Source organism: Mytilus edulis, chromosome 14 (assembly GCF_963676685.1).
Source record: "Mytilus edulis chromosome 14, xbMytEdul2.2, whole genome shotgun sequence".
Lineage (NCBI taxonomy): Eukaryota > Metazoa > Mollusca > Bivalvia > Mytilida > Mytilidae > Mytilus > Mytilus edulis.
In genome coordinates, this window is record NC_092357.1 from 36,562,417 (window position 1) to 36,576,787 (window position 14,371).

General features: G+C 32.2%; 1 protein-coding gene across 1 annotated transcript in view; it reads right to left on the bottom strand.

Moving 5' to 3' along the window:
* LOC139503232 (low-density lipoprotein receptor-related protein 2-like) overlaps positions 1-14,371 on the bottom strand; it is a 126,002-nt gene that overhangs the window by 54,730 nt on the left and 56,901 nt on the right. The window contains exons 28-38 of the mRNA XM_071292991.1: positions 13,862-14,046; positions 13,231-13,459; positions 12,445-12,622; positions 10,843-10,968; positions 9,086-9,258; positions 8,066-8,319; positions 7,507-7,681; positions 6,621-6,843; positions 5,215-5,337; positions 984-1,085; positions 97-303 (exon numbers count right to left, since the gene is read on the bottom strand). Of these exons, the coding sequence (XP_071149092.1) occupies positions 97-303; positions 984-1,085; positions 5,215-5,337; positions 6,621-6,843; positions 7,507-7,681; positions 8,066-8,319; positions 9,086-9,258; positions 10,843-10,968; positions 12,445-12,622; positions 13,231-13,459; positions 13,862-14,046 (1,975 nt within the window). The remainder of the gene's footprint in view (positions 1-96; positions 304-983; positions 1,086-5,214; positions 5,338-6,620; positions 6,844-7,506; positions 7,682-8,065; positions 8,320-9,085; positions 9,259-10,842; positions 10,969-12,444; positions 12,623-13,230; positions 13,460-13,861; positions 14,047-14,371) is intronic.

Here is a 14,371-nt window from a genome sequence, read left to right on the forward strand (position 1 = left end):
ATTTTTAACTTTTGGACTTTTTGAAACTATCAGTATCATAATCTTTTTTACCCAAATAATTTGTTGTTATATATATTTTAAAGTGCTTAATTTTACCTGCAATCCAATCCACGGCTATTCCACGTATTCCGTCGGCAGGTTTAATACCAATTCCTGCTTGAATGACTTCTTGATACCCTGTGCCATCTTGTTTAATTCTACGGACACCATTAGAGCTACCTCCCTTTAGCCCAGTACTGTCGTAGTCACACCAATAAATATGTCCCCCAGTAATATGGACATCTACATGTAATGCAACTCGGTCTAAAATACAAATTTTACAGAATTTAGAAAATAAATTTATCATATACTGTACTACATGTGGATTCATTCATATTCGTGGGATGTAGATTTTTGTGGATATTGTGGAAAAAGTTAGAACTACAAATTGAAATGTTTTGTTGAAGTACAAATTTTTTTAAAGTTTTAATGCAGACTTGGGCAAACAAAAAAATCAAATATCCACAAACTAAACTTATTCTTCAATATACAGTAATTGGTATCCACAAAAATAAATGAATCCACAGTACATGTATTAACATTAACCATCCTGTCTGTTTATTGTTGAAGTTCTAATTCTGGTTTTATAATTGATCTTTTAATCACAAATCCATACGCCAATGCTCATTTAAAGTCTTCTTCAGCTTTGTCATTAAAGAACTAGTATTGATAGAAGACTGAGAAAGTGGGATTTCTTTTACTTCATAGACTATTTAGAGCTTGACATATTGTTAAGAAACAAGTTGAAAACTGTATACTGCACTCTAGATGCCTTTTGGTTAGGTTTCTTGTGACTAATTCCACCCAAAAAATATTTGAACATCTCAGCATAACTAGCGATCAATTTTTGAAATAAGATTTATTGAGAAAAGAGCCTCTCTCTCTGAGTCCCCTTTCTAATTGATGTTTATCCCACATCTACTTTTATTCATATATAAGCATACCATATCCTCTAATTGGTACCATAGCATCTTCATGGTCCCTAGCATTGATAGCTATCCCTCTGATGATGCTGGACTGTGATACTACAGCAAAAGTTGTGCTGGCTACAAAACATAAGAAACTAAGATTAGTTATCAATCAAATAGGCTAGTTGAGGATGTTTGCTAGTCCAGTTTATACAATTGAGAATAGAAATGGGGAATGTGTTGAGTCAAAAACCCTACCAAAGAGCATAAAACAACTTCTTCTTCAACAGAAACCTCTGGTATAACAGATTTGATGACTATTTCAGTACTGTAAATTCAAAAATTATTGCATGCATTTATTATTGCGATTTTGATTTTAGACTTAAATGCGATTTTAATTATTACGATTTTGATAAAAATCCTGTTAAATTCGTATAAAACATTTCAAAATGAGAGTTTAAATTATTGCGTTTACAACTCTCTGTCACATTTTTCGCAATAATAAAAACCTCACAATAATTTCTGAATTTACAGTATTATTGTATAAAATAGTACAAAAAATATTGTTAGTGAGTTGAAACATTCTGTGAAAAAGCTTTACAAAAGAGACTTATTTGTAAGCTACATGTTGTTGGAAATAGCACACTTGCTCAGCAATATCATTTGAACCACCATTTAGAGTTGAGGATATTTTATCATAAGTGAAGAACTTATTTTCATGGATTTCACTGGTAAATTTAACCAAGAACTAAGACTCAATAGACTACTTATGAGTTCATCCGTCACTGGTAAAAACTCGTCAATTATACGCGCCTTTATGACGTCCAGGCGCGGATCCCGCTTTTTTTTGGACGATCAATGCATTTGAATGGGGACATGTAATTGGAACCCCCCCTTTGTCCTGGGTTAGGAACCCCCCCTTTTTAAAATGGCTGGATCCGCCCCTGACGTCATTTTCCAGATTGAGGAGGTCGCCTGTATCCCTGCACTATTTACGTTCATCAAGCGTCTTGGTGATCGTCATTGTGCAGGATAAACTACAAATAATGGTTGTTCTGTAGGTACTTAATGAAAATTCCCTAATGACAGCAGTGCCGATTTTCAATTTTGAGAATTCAATTTACCGAATAATTTGTACAATAGAGAATTATAAATCTCCAACCAATCGCTCAACATTGGAATGGATGTGACAACGCCCCTAAACGCACAAATGACGTTCACTAAAACCAGAGTTTTTGATGGAAATGCATCGAACTTGAAAGTTGTCTATTGAAATGTTTCTTTCAGCTTGTATACAGAAATAAGTTTTCTCTAGTTCTTACTCTATTTATCCTTCTCCTGACATAATGATTATTTTTATTTAATCAACATGTGGTTTGTTTGATCTGAGTTTGCCATTGGTCAAAATTCAATTATGACGTCAATTTTTCTTGCTTTCCCCTGAAATTCCTATTGTGGTGTCATGAAAAAGGTGTCCATGCCTGATGACGTCACATAGAAAGAACACATCTTTTTGCAGATCATTCGAAAAGAAGGATTATGATTGTCTGCAAATCGTCTAAAAATCATTAGAGAAACAGATTCCACCACCAAATCATGTGCAATACACTATTTATCCACTCTCGGCAGTTAAATTTTATATATTTAAAACGCTCAACAAGCCTCACGTTTTACAGTGAGTTGACTGTTAGTGTTGCTCTCCACCTATTGCAACTCATTCAAAATTTTGACCAAATTGCAATTTGTTTTTTAAAATCAAATTGTTCAACTGGTCAGAAATTTGAACCAACTGCTGTAGAAAACCACAGCCAAGTCATGAAAGTGCAAGGTGATAAAATAAAACATACTTACAATCCTATAAGACTTTAACTCCACTTTAATGATGTTGTGACAAAATTAGTTTATCAGTTTGTATAGTTATATTATATTCATTTCCATGCTGAAGGGGAACTGTTTATTTTGAATTGCTATTAAATTGTCCAAACTAAGCTTTTGTATAGTTTTTCTTTCTAAAAGTATTCTATTTTTATAAGAATCAGATATCATTTTAAATAAAACATCATATATTCAGTAAAATATGTGTGAAATAACAATATGCTATTGATAAATTTTCAGGGGAGATAACCTAAAATATTATTCTTTTGAATAAGGACTTTTTGAAAGAAAAGTTATTATCTCCCCCATGGAAACTTCCTACAAACATATATTGCAATTTTACTGAATATGAAATGTTTTAATTCACATAATGTCTGATTCTTATAAATACTAGAACACACCCGTGATATCGCAGGTCCGTGACTGAAGTATATAACTATGCGCTAGCCTTATTTTAGTATTAGTATTGTCATTTGATAAAGTCATGCTGATTATAAGATACACAGTTTTCTCCGCTTTCAAATCTTTCTGTTTGAACCCGTCGAACTGGAACTTATCAATTATTGATAATATTAATTATTTGGAAAACAAAAGGTCCTGGAATGGAGTACTTTTTAATCAACAGCATTGTCCTATATTAGTCATAAATAAAGTTGAATTCTTTGATTCGCTGTTTTACGTCATGCCCGCTAACAAATTGAAAACTGTACCTATATGCCTTATTTTAGTCCAGATTTTTAGTATTCGTATTGTTATCTTAGAAAGTCTAACTGATTAAAATACTACAATAGGTAACAATTTGACAATTAAGTAGTGTCAACCCTGTGATTATGACCCGTGTAATACTATATAGCATATTAATCCTGAATACACCGTTTGGTGGTGCGCCTGTCAGATGCGGAACGTACAGATAAGGTAATTGGTAACAGGTGAATATACTATTGGTATCGGTATCGGACTCGACCCGGAACTTCTTAATTATTGGCAATATTAATTACGTGGAAAACAAAAGGGCCTGGAGTGGTGTAATTTTTAATCTACACCTTTGTACTATATTAGTTATATATAAAGTTGAATTTTTTTATTCATCGTTTTTACGTGATGACGGCTGACAAGTTGGACCTCGTAATTTTAGTATTATAGATAGAATACTTTTAGAAAGAAAAACTATATGAAAGCTTAGTTTGCACAATTTAATAGCAATTCAAAAAAGTATTCTATATATTTATAAGAATCAGACATTATGTGAATTAAAACATTTCATATTCAGTAAAATATGTGTAAAATTGCAATATATGTTTGTAGGAAGTTTCCATGGGGGAGAAAATAACTTTTCTTTCAAAAAGTCTTATTCAAAAGAATAATATTTTAGGTTATCTCCCCTGAAAATTTATCAATAGCATATTGTTATTTCACACATATTTTACTGAATATATGATGTTTTATTTAAAATGATATCTGATTCTTATAAATATAGAATACTTTTAGAAAGAAAAACTATATGAAAGCTTAGTTTGGACAATTTAATAGCAATTCAAAATAAACAGTTCCCCTTCAGCATGGAAATGAATATAATATAACTATACAAACTGATAAACTAATTTTTGTCACAACATCATTAAAGTGGAGTTAAAGTCTTATAGGATTGTAAGTATATTTTATTTTATCACCTTGCACTTTCACATTTTGACTGAACAATTTGTTCAATTTTCTGACCAGTTGAACAATTTGGTTTAATAAAACAAATTGCAATTTGGTCAAAATTCTGAATGAGTTGCAATTGGTGGAGAGCAACACTAACAGTCAACTCACTGTAAATTTGAAAATTAAACTGTCTCGAGTGGATAAATATAGTATCATACTTGATGCAGTGGTAGAAACTACTTTAAACCAACTTATTTTTGCTAGCCATTTATGTTCGTGACTTTCACGAGCAGAAAAATAATGCGAATATAAATCGTCGCGAATATGTAAAGCTTGAATCTTTCTTTATTAAACTACATCAAGTAAATCTTAAAATTACGAACTTAGAGAGCTGAAAAGTGGTCTAGAAAGGGTAAAACGGGAAATAAAGTATCCGCGAAAATAAATTAGTTTACAGTATATATAACCATGATTCTAGTGCAACAACGTTTGTAACGTTCATTTTGATTGGATATTTACATGGCATTAATTGACAATTGATGCTATGGGACGTATGCGCAAGCGCAGACGGCATATGACAGATTTTAAATACATGTTTTAACGTTGTTTTCTGTCAGTTTCATTAGAATGGAGATAACAATATTGTATTTTAAGCTCCGACGGCATCAATTGTAGAGCAAGATGCCAAGAAATATCGTTTTCTTCAATCCATTATGAAGTGAAAAATAAATGAATCTATGGTACTTACCTAAACAAGTTGCATCGTCTGGTGTTTTACTGTATCCCGTTCCACATTCACACTGATGTTGTTTGGCTGATGTTGGGAAACAGAGCTGATCACATGATATGGAGGTACATGCATTTTTCTGACCTATTATTAATGAATACAATTTCTTATAAAGTTATTTGTAAAAAGTAATGTTTTTCAATAAAGATTTATTGTTTAAAGAACTACTGCTAACAGTTACCAATTTTGTATGACCAAGGATTTTTCTGTCCAGTATAGTTTACTTAGTTAAATATCAATTTGATATGAAAGTGCCCTGAAAATCCTAAACTGAAATTGCTAAATAAATTTGGGTACCAAATTTCCAATAGAAAGAGAAAATGTAATGCAAATTTTCAATCAGAAAACATAGTATATAGATAGCTATGGCCATTATAAGCTGACTATGCAGAATGATTGTTGCTCATAGTTGAAGGCCATATGGTGACCATTAGTGGTTAATTTCTATGTCATTGGCAGTCAAACCACATCTTCTTGTTTTTATATATATCTTTCTAATTTAGAAGACTGTTCATTGACCTATACATGTCTTTTGATTGATTTTGTTGTTATGTTGCTGTCTCAGTGATTGATTAATAAAAGTTATCTCAAATGTTCAGTATTTCACTCATTATTTAGCATATGTGCTCTCTTGTTGACATCACATAACATTACTACTATAAATATAAAACTATAAATATACAAAAAGAAGATGTGGTATGATTGTCAATGAGACAACTCTCCACAAGAGACCATAATAATATGGAAATTAACAACTATAGATCACCGTACAGCCTTCAACAATGAGCAAAGCCCATACCACAGAGTCAGCTATAAAAGGCCACGAAATGACAATGTAAAACAATTCAAACGAGAAAACAAACGGCCTAACTTATGTAAACTAGATGTGTCAAAGCGACACCAATGGCCCTGTCCCAAAGAGTTGAAAAATCTGCAATTTCAATAACACATGTGGACACAAACATGATGGTCGTCTCACATACCAAAAATCAGCCCAAAACTGAAGGCGTTTAGATAAAAAGTCTGTATAACTGTGATTTTCAACAATTTCTCAAAGTCCAAAGTCTGTAATTTCGGCAAAAATTAGTGGAGCAGAACAAATCTTAAACTTGATCTGTAACTCATCATGGTTAACTCACATACCAAAAATCAGCCCAAAACTGAAGGCGTTTAGAAAAAAACTCTGTATAATTGTTTGTTGCAGAATGACAAAATGACAGAATTATGGAATTTCAGAATATCGGAATTACGGAATTTTGGACAAGGGTAAAACTATATGGTACCGACAACTTGATTGCGGGGCCATAAAAATTGAATATAAGCCAGTGTTAGAACTCATCCAACACTGAAAAAAACTATGATTTCACCTTTTTCATGCCTGTTATAGAACACCTTTAAAATGCTCAATCCAACCAGATTTGCCTTTAGAGTCTTTTTCTTCTGAGGACCAAAGAGGGCAACAGCAAAAATGCTCTCATAATCAGCATCCACATAATACAACATTCTATTATTGATCACAAGTCCTCGTGGGTTACTAAGTCTGTTTATAAATACTCTCACCCTTCTCCCATAGTGAGTATATCTCATTATCTACAAAAGAAAAAAAAATGTAAAAGTAGTTTAATTTTCCTTTAATGTTAATCTAATGAGTCAGCAACTCTTTTCCGACTAATCCTAACAGATGTTCTTTTGTTTTGTTGTTTTAACAACATCCCAGGTTAATGTAGAGACAGAGAGGAGAGTTCAAAAACATGTTTCAATTAGCCTCATTCTTTATGTGCCTATTTCAAATCAGGAACATGCAATTCATAGCTTGTCATTGGTTTCTGTCTACCACAAATGTTTTTTAAGTTTATCGTATTTACCGATACTTTATACAGGACTAGTGACATACTTATGAACCTTCCACTTGAAATTTCACCAACAAATCAGAACAACTTATATCAATTGTACATCTCCTTGAATATTTAATACAATAGCATCTTAATGCAGATTTTGGTATTTGGTCATGGATTTTTATTTGAATTCAAGAGGCAGAAAAAATTTCGTTATCTTATCACCCCCTTTTTTATAATACAGTGTAACCTTCCTAATCTAACATCCAGCTTTAACCGACACATTTTTATTGTCCAAAAATATGTCTATCCTTGCATAAGATACCTTGAGTATTTCAACATCCTGTGCATGCTTAATCTGACATTTTTTTCTGGTCCCCAGTGTCGGATTACACAGGCTGCACTTTATATATCTTACCCATCCTTTGCCAGAGTCAGACCAGAACAAATCTTTGTTTTCTTTGTTTAATGCCAACCCTTCAGGTACCTCTGTACGTCTGGAATGGATTGTTCGTGGAAGCGATCCGTCCATGTTCATCACAGCTATTTTTGGCTCAACAGATTTACTGCCCTTATCTGCCCAATATATTCTCCTGTGAAAAAGTCCAAAGATATTGTAATGAATTTTAATTTTAATTCCATTGTGATGAAAAGACATGAGGTTAGTCTTGTATATTTTTTATTTTATTTTAGTACATTTATATGTTTTGGAGTTAAATATTATGTCCATTTTCACTAACTAGTACACAATTTTATTTAGGAGTCAGGTGATACCCATCTCAGGGTACAGGATTTTGTCGTTGTGTTGAAGACCCATTGGTGGCCTTTGGCTGTTTTCTGTTCTTTGGTTGATTTTTTGTCTCTTTGACACATCCCCTATTTCCATTCTCCATGTTATGTATATAATTGCAGCAATCTATATTTTGCACCAAAAGAAAACATCGCCAAAAAAAAAAAGTATTGATTTTCAATCTTACCCGTTTTCAGGATCTACAACCAAAGCCACTGGTGCAGCACAATCTGTGAGTCTTCCCCTGTTGCTCATCAGAATTTTTCTGTAGTGTTTATCTGTATCCATGCTCATAACTTCTATAGTACCTGACTCTAAGTCAGACCAGAACAGATTCCTAGTAATCCAGTCTACTGCTATAGCGTGAGGGGCACCAGAGAATACTGTTGGCAGGTAGTCAGACTGGTTCCCTTTGTAAACTGATACTGAAACTATACTTGACTAAAAGAAATAATATAATAGTTAGGTTCTTTTTTTTTTATTGGTACTACATGGATGAAATAAGATTTTTGTTCAATTTTTTATTGGTACTAACTACATGGATGAAATAAGATTTTTGTTAAATTTTTTATTGGTACTACATGGATGAAATAAGATTTTTGTTGAATTTTTTATTGATACTACATGGATGAAATAAGATTTTTGTTAAATTTTTTTATTGGTACTACATGGATGAAATAAGATTTTTGTTAAATTTTTTATTGGTACTACATGGATGAAATAAGATTTTTGTTAAATTTTTTATTGGTACTACATGGATGAAATAAGATTTTTGTTAAATTTTTTATTGGTACTACATGGATGAAATAAGAAGATTCTGAATGTCTGACAATAAGCCAAAATCAAAAGAGTAGCAAACATTTTGAAAGGGGCACTAGCTACTAAATGTATTAAAATTTAAAATATGTTTTTTTTTTGTTAAGATCATTAATGATAGTGAAATGATTAAATAATAATTTATTTTTTGCAGCCAATATGGTTCAATACTGTAAAAATAAGCTTAGAAACATTGATGATGAACTGTTCACTTGCATTTTTCTGTTAAGCATTTTTTTAGAGGAAAATATTTAGCAAACTAACAGACAAGATGATTGCAATGAGTGGCGGTGGTTATAAATTTATAGCGAGTTGTCAAATTATCTTGAGAAGAAATAAAACTGAAATTTATTTTCCAACTTAATATAGAAACAGTATACCATGTACTTACATTTCCCATTAAACCTTTTTTGACCAACAATATCTCTTTTGATTTGCTGTCGAAGTCAAAATCTATAACACCTGCTTGACTGGTTACTGGTAACAATGTATGCTGTGATTGGTTGTCCAGAGACATCCCAACCAAACCAGCAGTAGATAGATACAGAAGGTACTCTTCATTCTCTGAAATACAGGAAATTTATAAAATTACAACACGTTTTCTTAGTGGTTGTTGTTTGTTGGTATGGTTGGTTGACTATGCAGTATGGGCTTTCCTCATTGTTGAAGGCCGTATGGTGACCTATAGTTGTTAATGTCTGTGTCATTTTGGTCTTTTGTGGATAGTTGTCTCATTGGCAATCATACCACATCTTCTTTTTTATATTCCTAAATGTTTCTTGTTTCTTGTTTTTATTTATATTGATTAGACTGTTAGTCCACCAGATTGAATTGTTTTACACTGGTCATTCTGGGGCCCTTTATAACTTGCTGTTTGGTATGAGCCAAGGCTCAATGGTGATGGCCGTACTTTGACCTAGTAATTGTTGACTTTTTATACATTTTGACTTGCATGGAGAGTTGTCTCATTAGTCAAATGTTACTTTATTGATTAAATTGTTGATTTTAGCAGATATTTAACACTTCGACTAAAACATATTTGGTTCATTCCATTTTCATAAAATTTTGAAAAAATATTTGCTTTGACAAAAATATAAAATTTTCAAGGATTATTTCATTTAATGAATAGCATATGACAGATATTAATTTTTGTCATTTAGAAACTTGATTTCATTTTATTAATACTGTAAAATTCAGAAATTATTGCTTGCACTTATTATTGTGATTTTGTTATTTTAGACTAAAATGCAATTTTAACTTTTGCGATATTGAGAAAAATCCTATTTTATTCATATAAACAAATTTCAAAATGAGAGTTTGAATTATTGCGACTATAAACCTATTGCAATAATAAAGGCATCTTTATCTGATTCAAACATTCAGCTGATTTTTTAAGAGTTAAAGTCAACACTTTTAAAACTTTACTTTGTGTACTTGGGAGGGAATACAAATTTTGTGCTTGAAACACCAACTCAATTTAAAGTTAAATTTGGAAAATAGTGAAGCTGATTGTGTCGCATTCTTATTCCTTGAAATTTTTATGATTGCAAAGTCAGCATAGGAATGTGTAGTTCTGTTTCAATGATAAAACAAGTGAAACTGCGAGCTACTGCTCACTGATGATACCCCCGCTGCAAGTGGATAATATTAATTGTGTAAAAATATGCAAGTGTTCGGTAAACAGGAAGTTGTCGAGTGATGAATCTGAAAAAGCATCACACGGTATAGCTGACTTATATTAACCCTTAAACCAAATTTCAGAAATCCTTGTATTGTAGTTCCTGAGAAAAATGTGACGAAAAATTTTCAACTTGGCTATCATGTGTAAAATCAAACAAGTGTTCGGTAAACAGGAAGTTGTTGAGTGATGAATCTGAAATCGTATCACACGGTATAGCTGACTCATATCAAGCCAGAAAACCAAAATTCAGAAATCCTGGTAGTGTAGTTCCGGAGAAAAATGTGACGAAAAATATTCATGGGACGGACGGACTGACCTAACAGACTGATGGACTGACGGACTGACAGGACAGACAGAGGTAAAACAGTATACCCCCCTTTTTTTCAAAGCAGGGGTATAAAAAAGATGACTAAAGAAGGAGTGTAGAGACTGTAGGGAGGCAGAATAAGGGAGATAATCCTACCCACCATTAGAAATACACTGATGATTGTCTTTGTCCAGTACCATACCCCCAGGACAAGCACATGTGTAGTTCTTTGTTGGAGATAACAAACACAGATGGCTGCATTGGTTCTTTTCACATGGACTCTCCTCTATAATAGAAAATAATGTATTACAATTATACTTACCCGTCAGTAGGTTTTGAGACACTTTGAACATAAAATAAATTTTAAAAAAAGACCTACACACCATGTTATTCTTTTTAGAAAATTAAACATTTAATTTTTTTATTTTTTTTTTGGAAGGGGTTTAAAATAACACACATTCTACTATTCATATTCAAATTTGCCAAAAAATATTTGTAATAAGTCTTCAATCAGACAGTAATGTATTAATAATTTTTTGGAATTATGTCAATTTCATAAGCCTTTATCACATCATTAACAGATCAAATGCATGCCTGTATCCCTGCTCTATTAAAAGTTACAAGCACTTCATCAGTTTGTTTTAGATTTATGAGTTTGACTATCCCTTTGGTGTCTTTCGTCCCTCTTTCAAATCCTCATTTTGTAGAGTGGTGTAAAAATAATCTATGTTCCATTAGTATTTAATCTTAATCCCTGTGAGACTGTAGGAGGGTGACCATCTTATTAGATTTTAATTTCCAAAATATTTTGTGCAGCATAAAATCCCCCTTTTACTCACCAAGTGTTGGAAGTGACGATGCCTACATTTTGGTCACATGGTGATGGAAGTCACATGACAGATTCAACTGACTACCGTATCATGGAACTGCTGTATAGTGATCAATATCATAATTTTTATGTGCTTCAAATCATCAATGTTTAATGGAAAATGTAAATTTTCCCGAAAATGTATATTCACTTTTTTTTTATACTTTCAAGTTAAGACTTTTCCATTATAATTTATATGGGAGTTTCTTTATAGGAATTGAAGTTTAATTAGTGAATGTGGGTTCTGTAGCTTTTTTGTTAGTGTACGTGCGTCTTTCAGTATTCTCCCCAGATATTTCATATAGCATCCTGGTCTTAACTGTAGTTGCAATTGTAGTTAGCAAAACTTAAAATCTCAGTTTTAAATACTGTGGATTTATTTACTTAAGGAATGACTGTAATATTTTTTCTGTCTATGAAGAAATAACATAAAAAAAAATGGTGCACACTGAATAGCGCACGTAGCGTGTTATTTAACAGTGTGCACCACATTTTTATGTTATTTCAGATAGACAGAAAAAATATTTTAGTCATTTCTTATAATTTAATTCTAAATTCCATTTTAAACCGTAGAAAACCTTGAAAAAAGTTGATGACGTCAGGGTCACATGACGAAATTATGTCTATGGTCTGATAACAAAAAAATGTCAGCCAATCAGAAGACGTGTTACATCCAAAAATTAATTTATTTTTGTAGGTATCAATTTATATTGTTTGGAGAAAACATTTTCATAAATAATTCATTTTGTGGTACTGACAAAGACCGCATATAAGACAATTGAAAATTTGTAATTGGTTGAACATGTAATTTCGTGATGAAGTCCACAAAATTTAATATTTCACGAATATAAATTAGTCCACAGTACTATGATTTTTACTGAATGAATTCTTTACCTTGTGGTTGTCTCACAGGATGGAAAATGGCAACACCAAGTGGTCTGGTTACTCTGCTAACAGTAACCTCCCTTGATGAACAGTTAAATTTGTTACACTGAGAGACCTGTCCTGCTACACGGTCTGTCCAAAATACAGTGTCCTCAAAAACCACTAGACCATGAGGATGACGTAGAAACTGGAATATCATCAAACAAACAAATGATTGAAAATTGAAAATCTACTGTCAAAAATATTTCTTAATACAAATAGTAATCTTGACAATAGTAGTTCTTAACTTCAAAAATACATCATATCGTAACTTGAATATCTAAATATAAAATATAGCATGTCGTCAATAAACTGCATTTCATTGGCTTGATAGGATCTAAAGAATTATCACTTCTCTGCACTTTTTTTTTAGAATTATCAGAGAAAACAATGAATTTTGGAAGATAAAATATCCAGTCTGACAGTACAATACTGGAGTCTGTTTCACAAAAAAACTTACGACTAAGATTGGTCTTAAGTCATGCATAATTCAGTATACTTACGATCAATCTTAGTCGTAAGTTTTTTTGTGAAATCGACTCCTGGTTTTCAATGCATTTAATGTAATCCTTATTCAAAGATGCCAATTAGCAGTTACCAAGTCATCAAAGGCCCTTTAAATTTAACCTAACTATTGTTTTCAATGAAATCAAAATCTGAGTTAAATTTAACTCAAAACCAATAATGGAGCAAATGCAGACAGGGTAAACACCATGTATAAGTCTTGCTGGCCTCTGAATCTGTTGAGATACTTACATGGTCATTAGCAAACACTTGTGTCCGTCCAGAACCGTCGTAGTTACAGTACTCAATAAAATCAAGTCTAGCATCAGCAAAGTATAGACGTCTGTTTGGATAATCTATAGATAGACCATTTGGCCAATACAGCTTCTCCGATACAATAATGATACGGCCAGAGCCATCCATTCCTGCCCTCTCAATACGAGGATTCTGTCCCCAATCTGTCCAAAACAAGAAGCGAGCACTGCAAATAAAATTCATACCAGGTTCAGTATGGACACTTGCATGGTAGAAATAAACACACAATGGTAATGTTTTCACAGAATTTAGTGATTTTTGCAAATTAAATCCTGAATTTTACAGGAAAAAAATCTTAGATAAAATATTCTATAAAATATTAAATAAGGATTAATCAAAACAATGGTGGTGAGAAAACAAATATTTTAGAATATGTTTTTTAAATTTGGATAATAAATATGGGATCTTATATTTTTGCTAATTACTACACATGATACTATCCTAAAAATTTGGAACACTTGAATTTAAACTCTACTGTACAAAATTGACACATTTCAAACATATGAGATATCTAGAGACATAATCGATATATATAAAGCCCTTAAAGCTGTCAAGTTTATTGTCCTACCCTTGTCTAGGATCCACTCCTATTCCTCTAGGGTTGGTAATATTCTCACTAAACAGTATGGTTTTATAACTTCCATCAAGTCTGGCTACTTCAATGGTCTCTAAGACATAATCATTCCAGTACAGATTACCCCCAATCCAGTCCACAGCTAAATCTTCTACAACATTAATTCCTACTGGAAATACCTACAGAAAAGAATATGTTAATACATTCAATAGAGATTTTAATTAATAGCAATTGAATAGAAAATATGACTTAAACTTCTACAAACAAGAATGTGTCCCCAGTACACAAATGCACCATCCGCACTATCATTTTCTATGTTTGGTGGACTGGAAAATGGGGGAAAATCTCTAATTTGGCATTAAAATCAGAAAGATTATATCATAGGGAACATGTGTACTAAGTTTCAAGTTGATTTGACTTCAACTTCATTAAAAACTACCTCGACCAAAAACTTTAACCTGAAGCGGGACAGATAAACAAATGGACGGACGGAGGAACGAACGA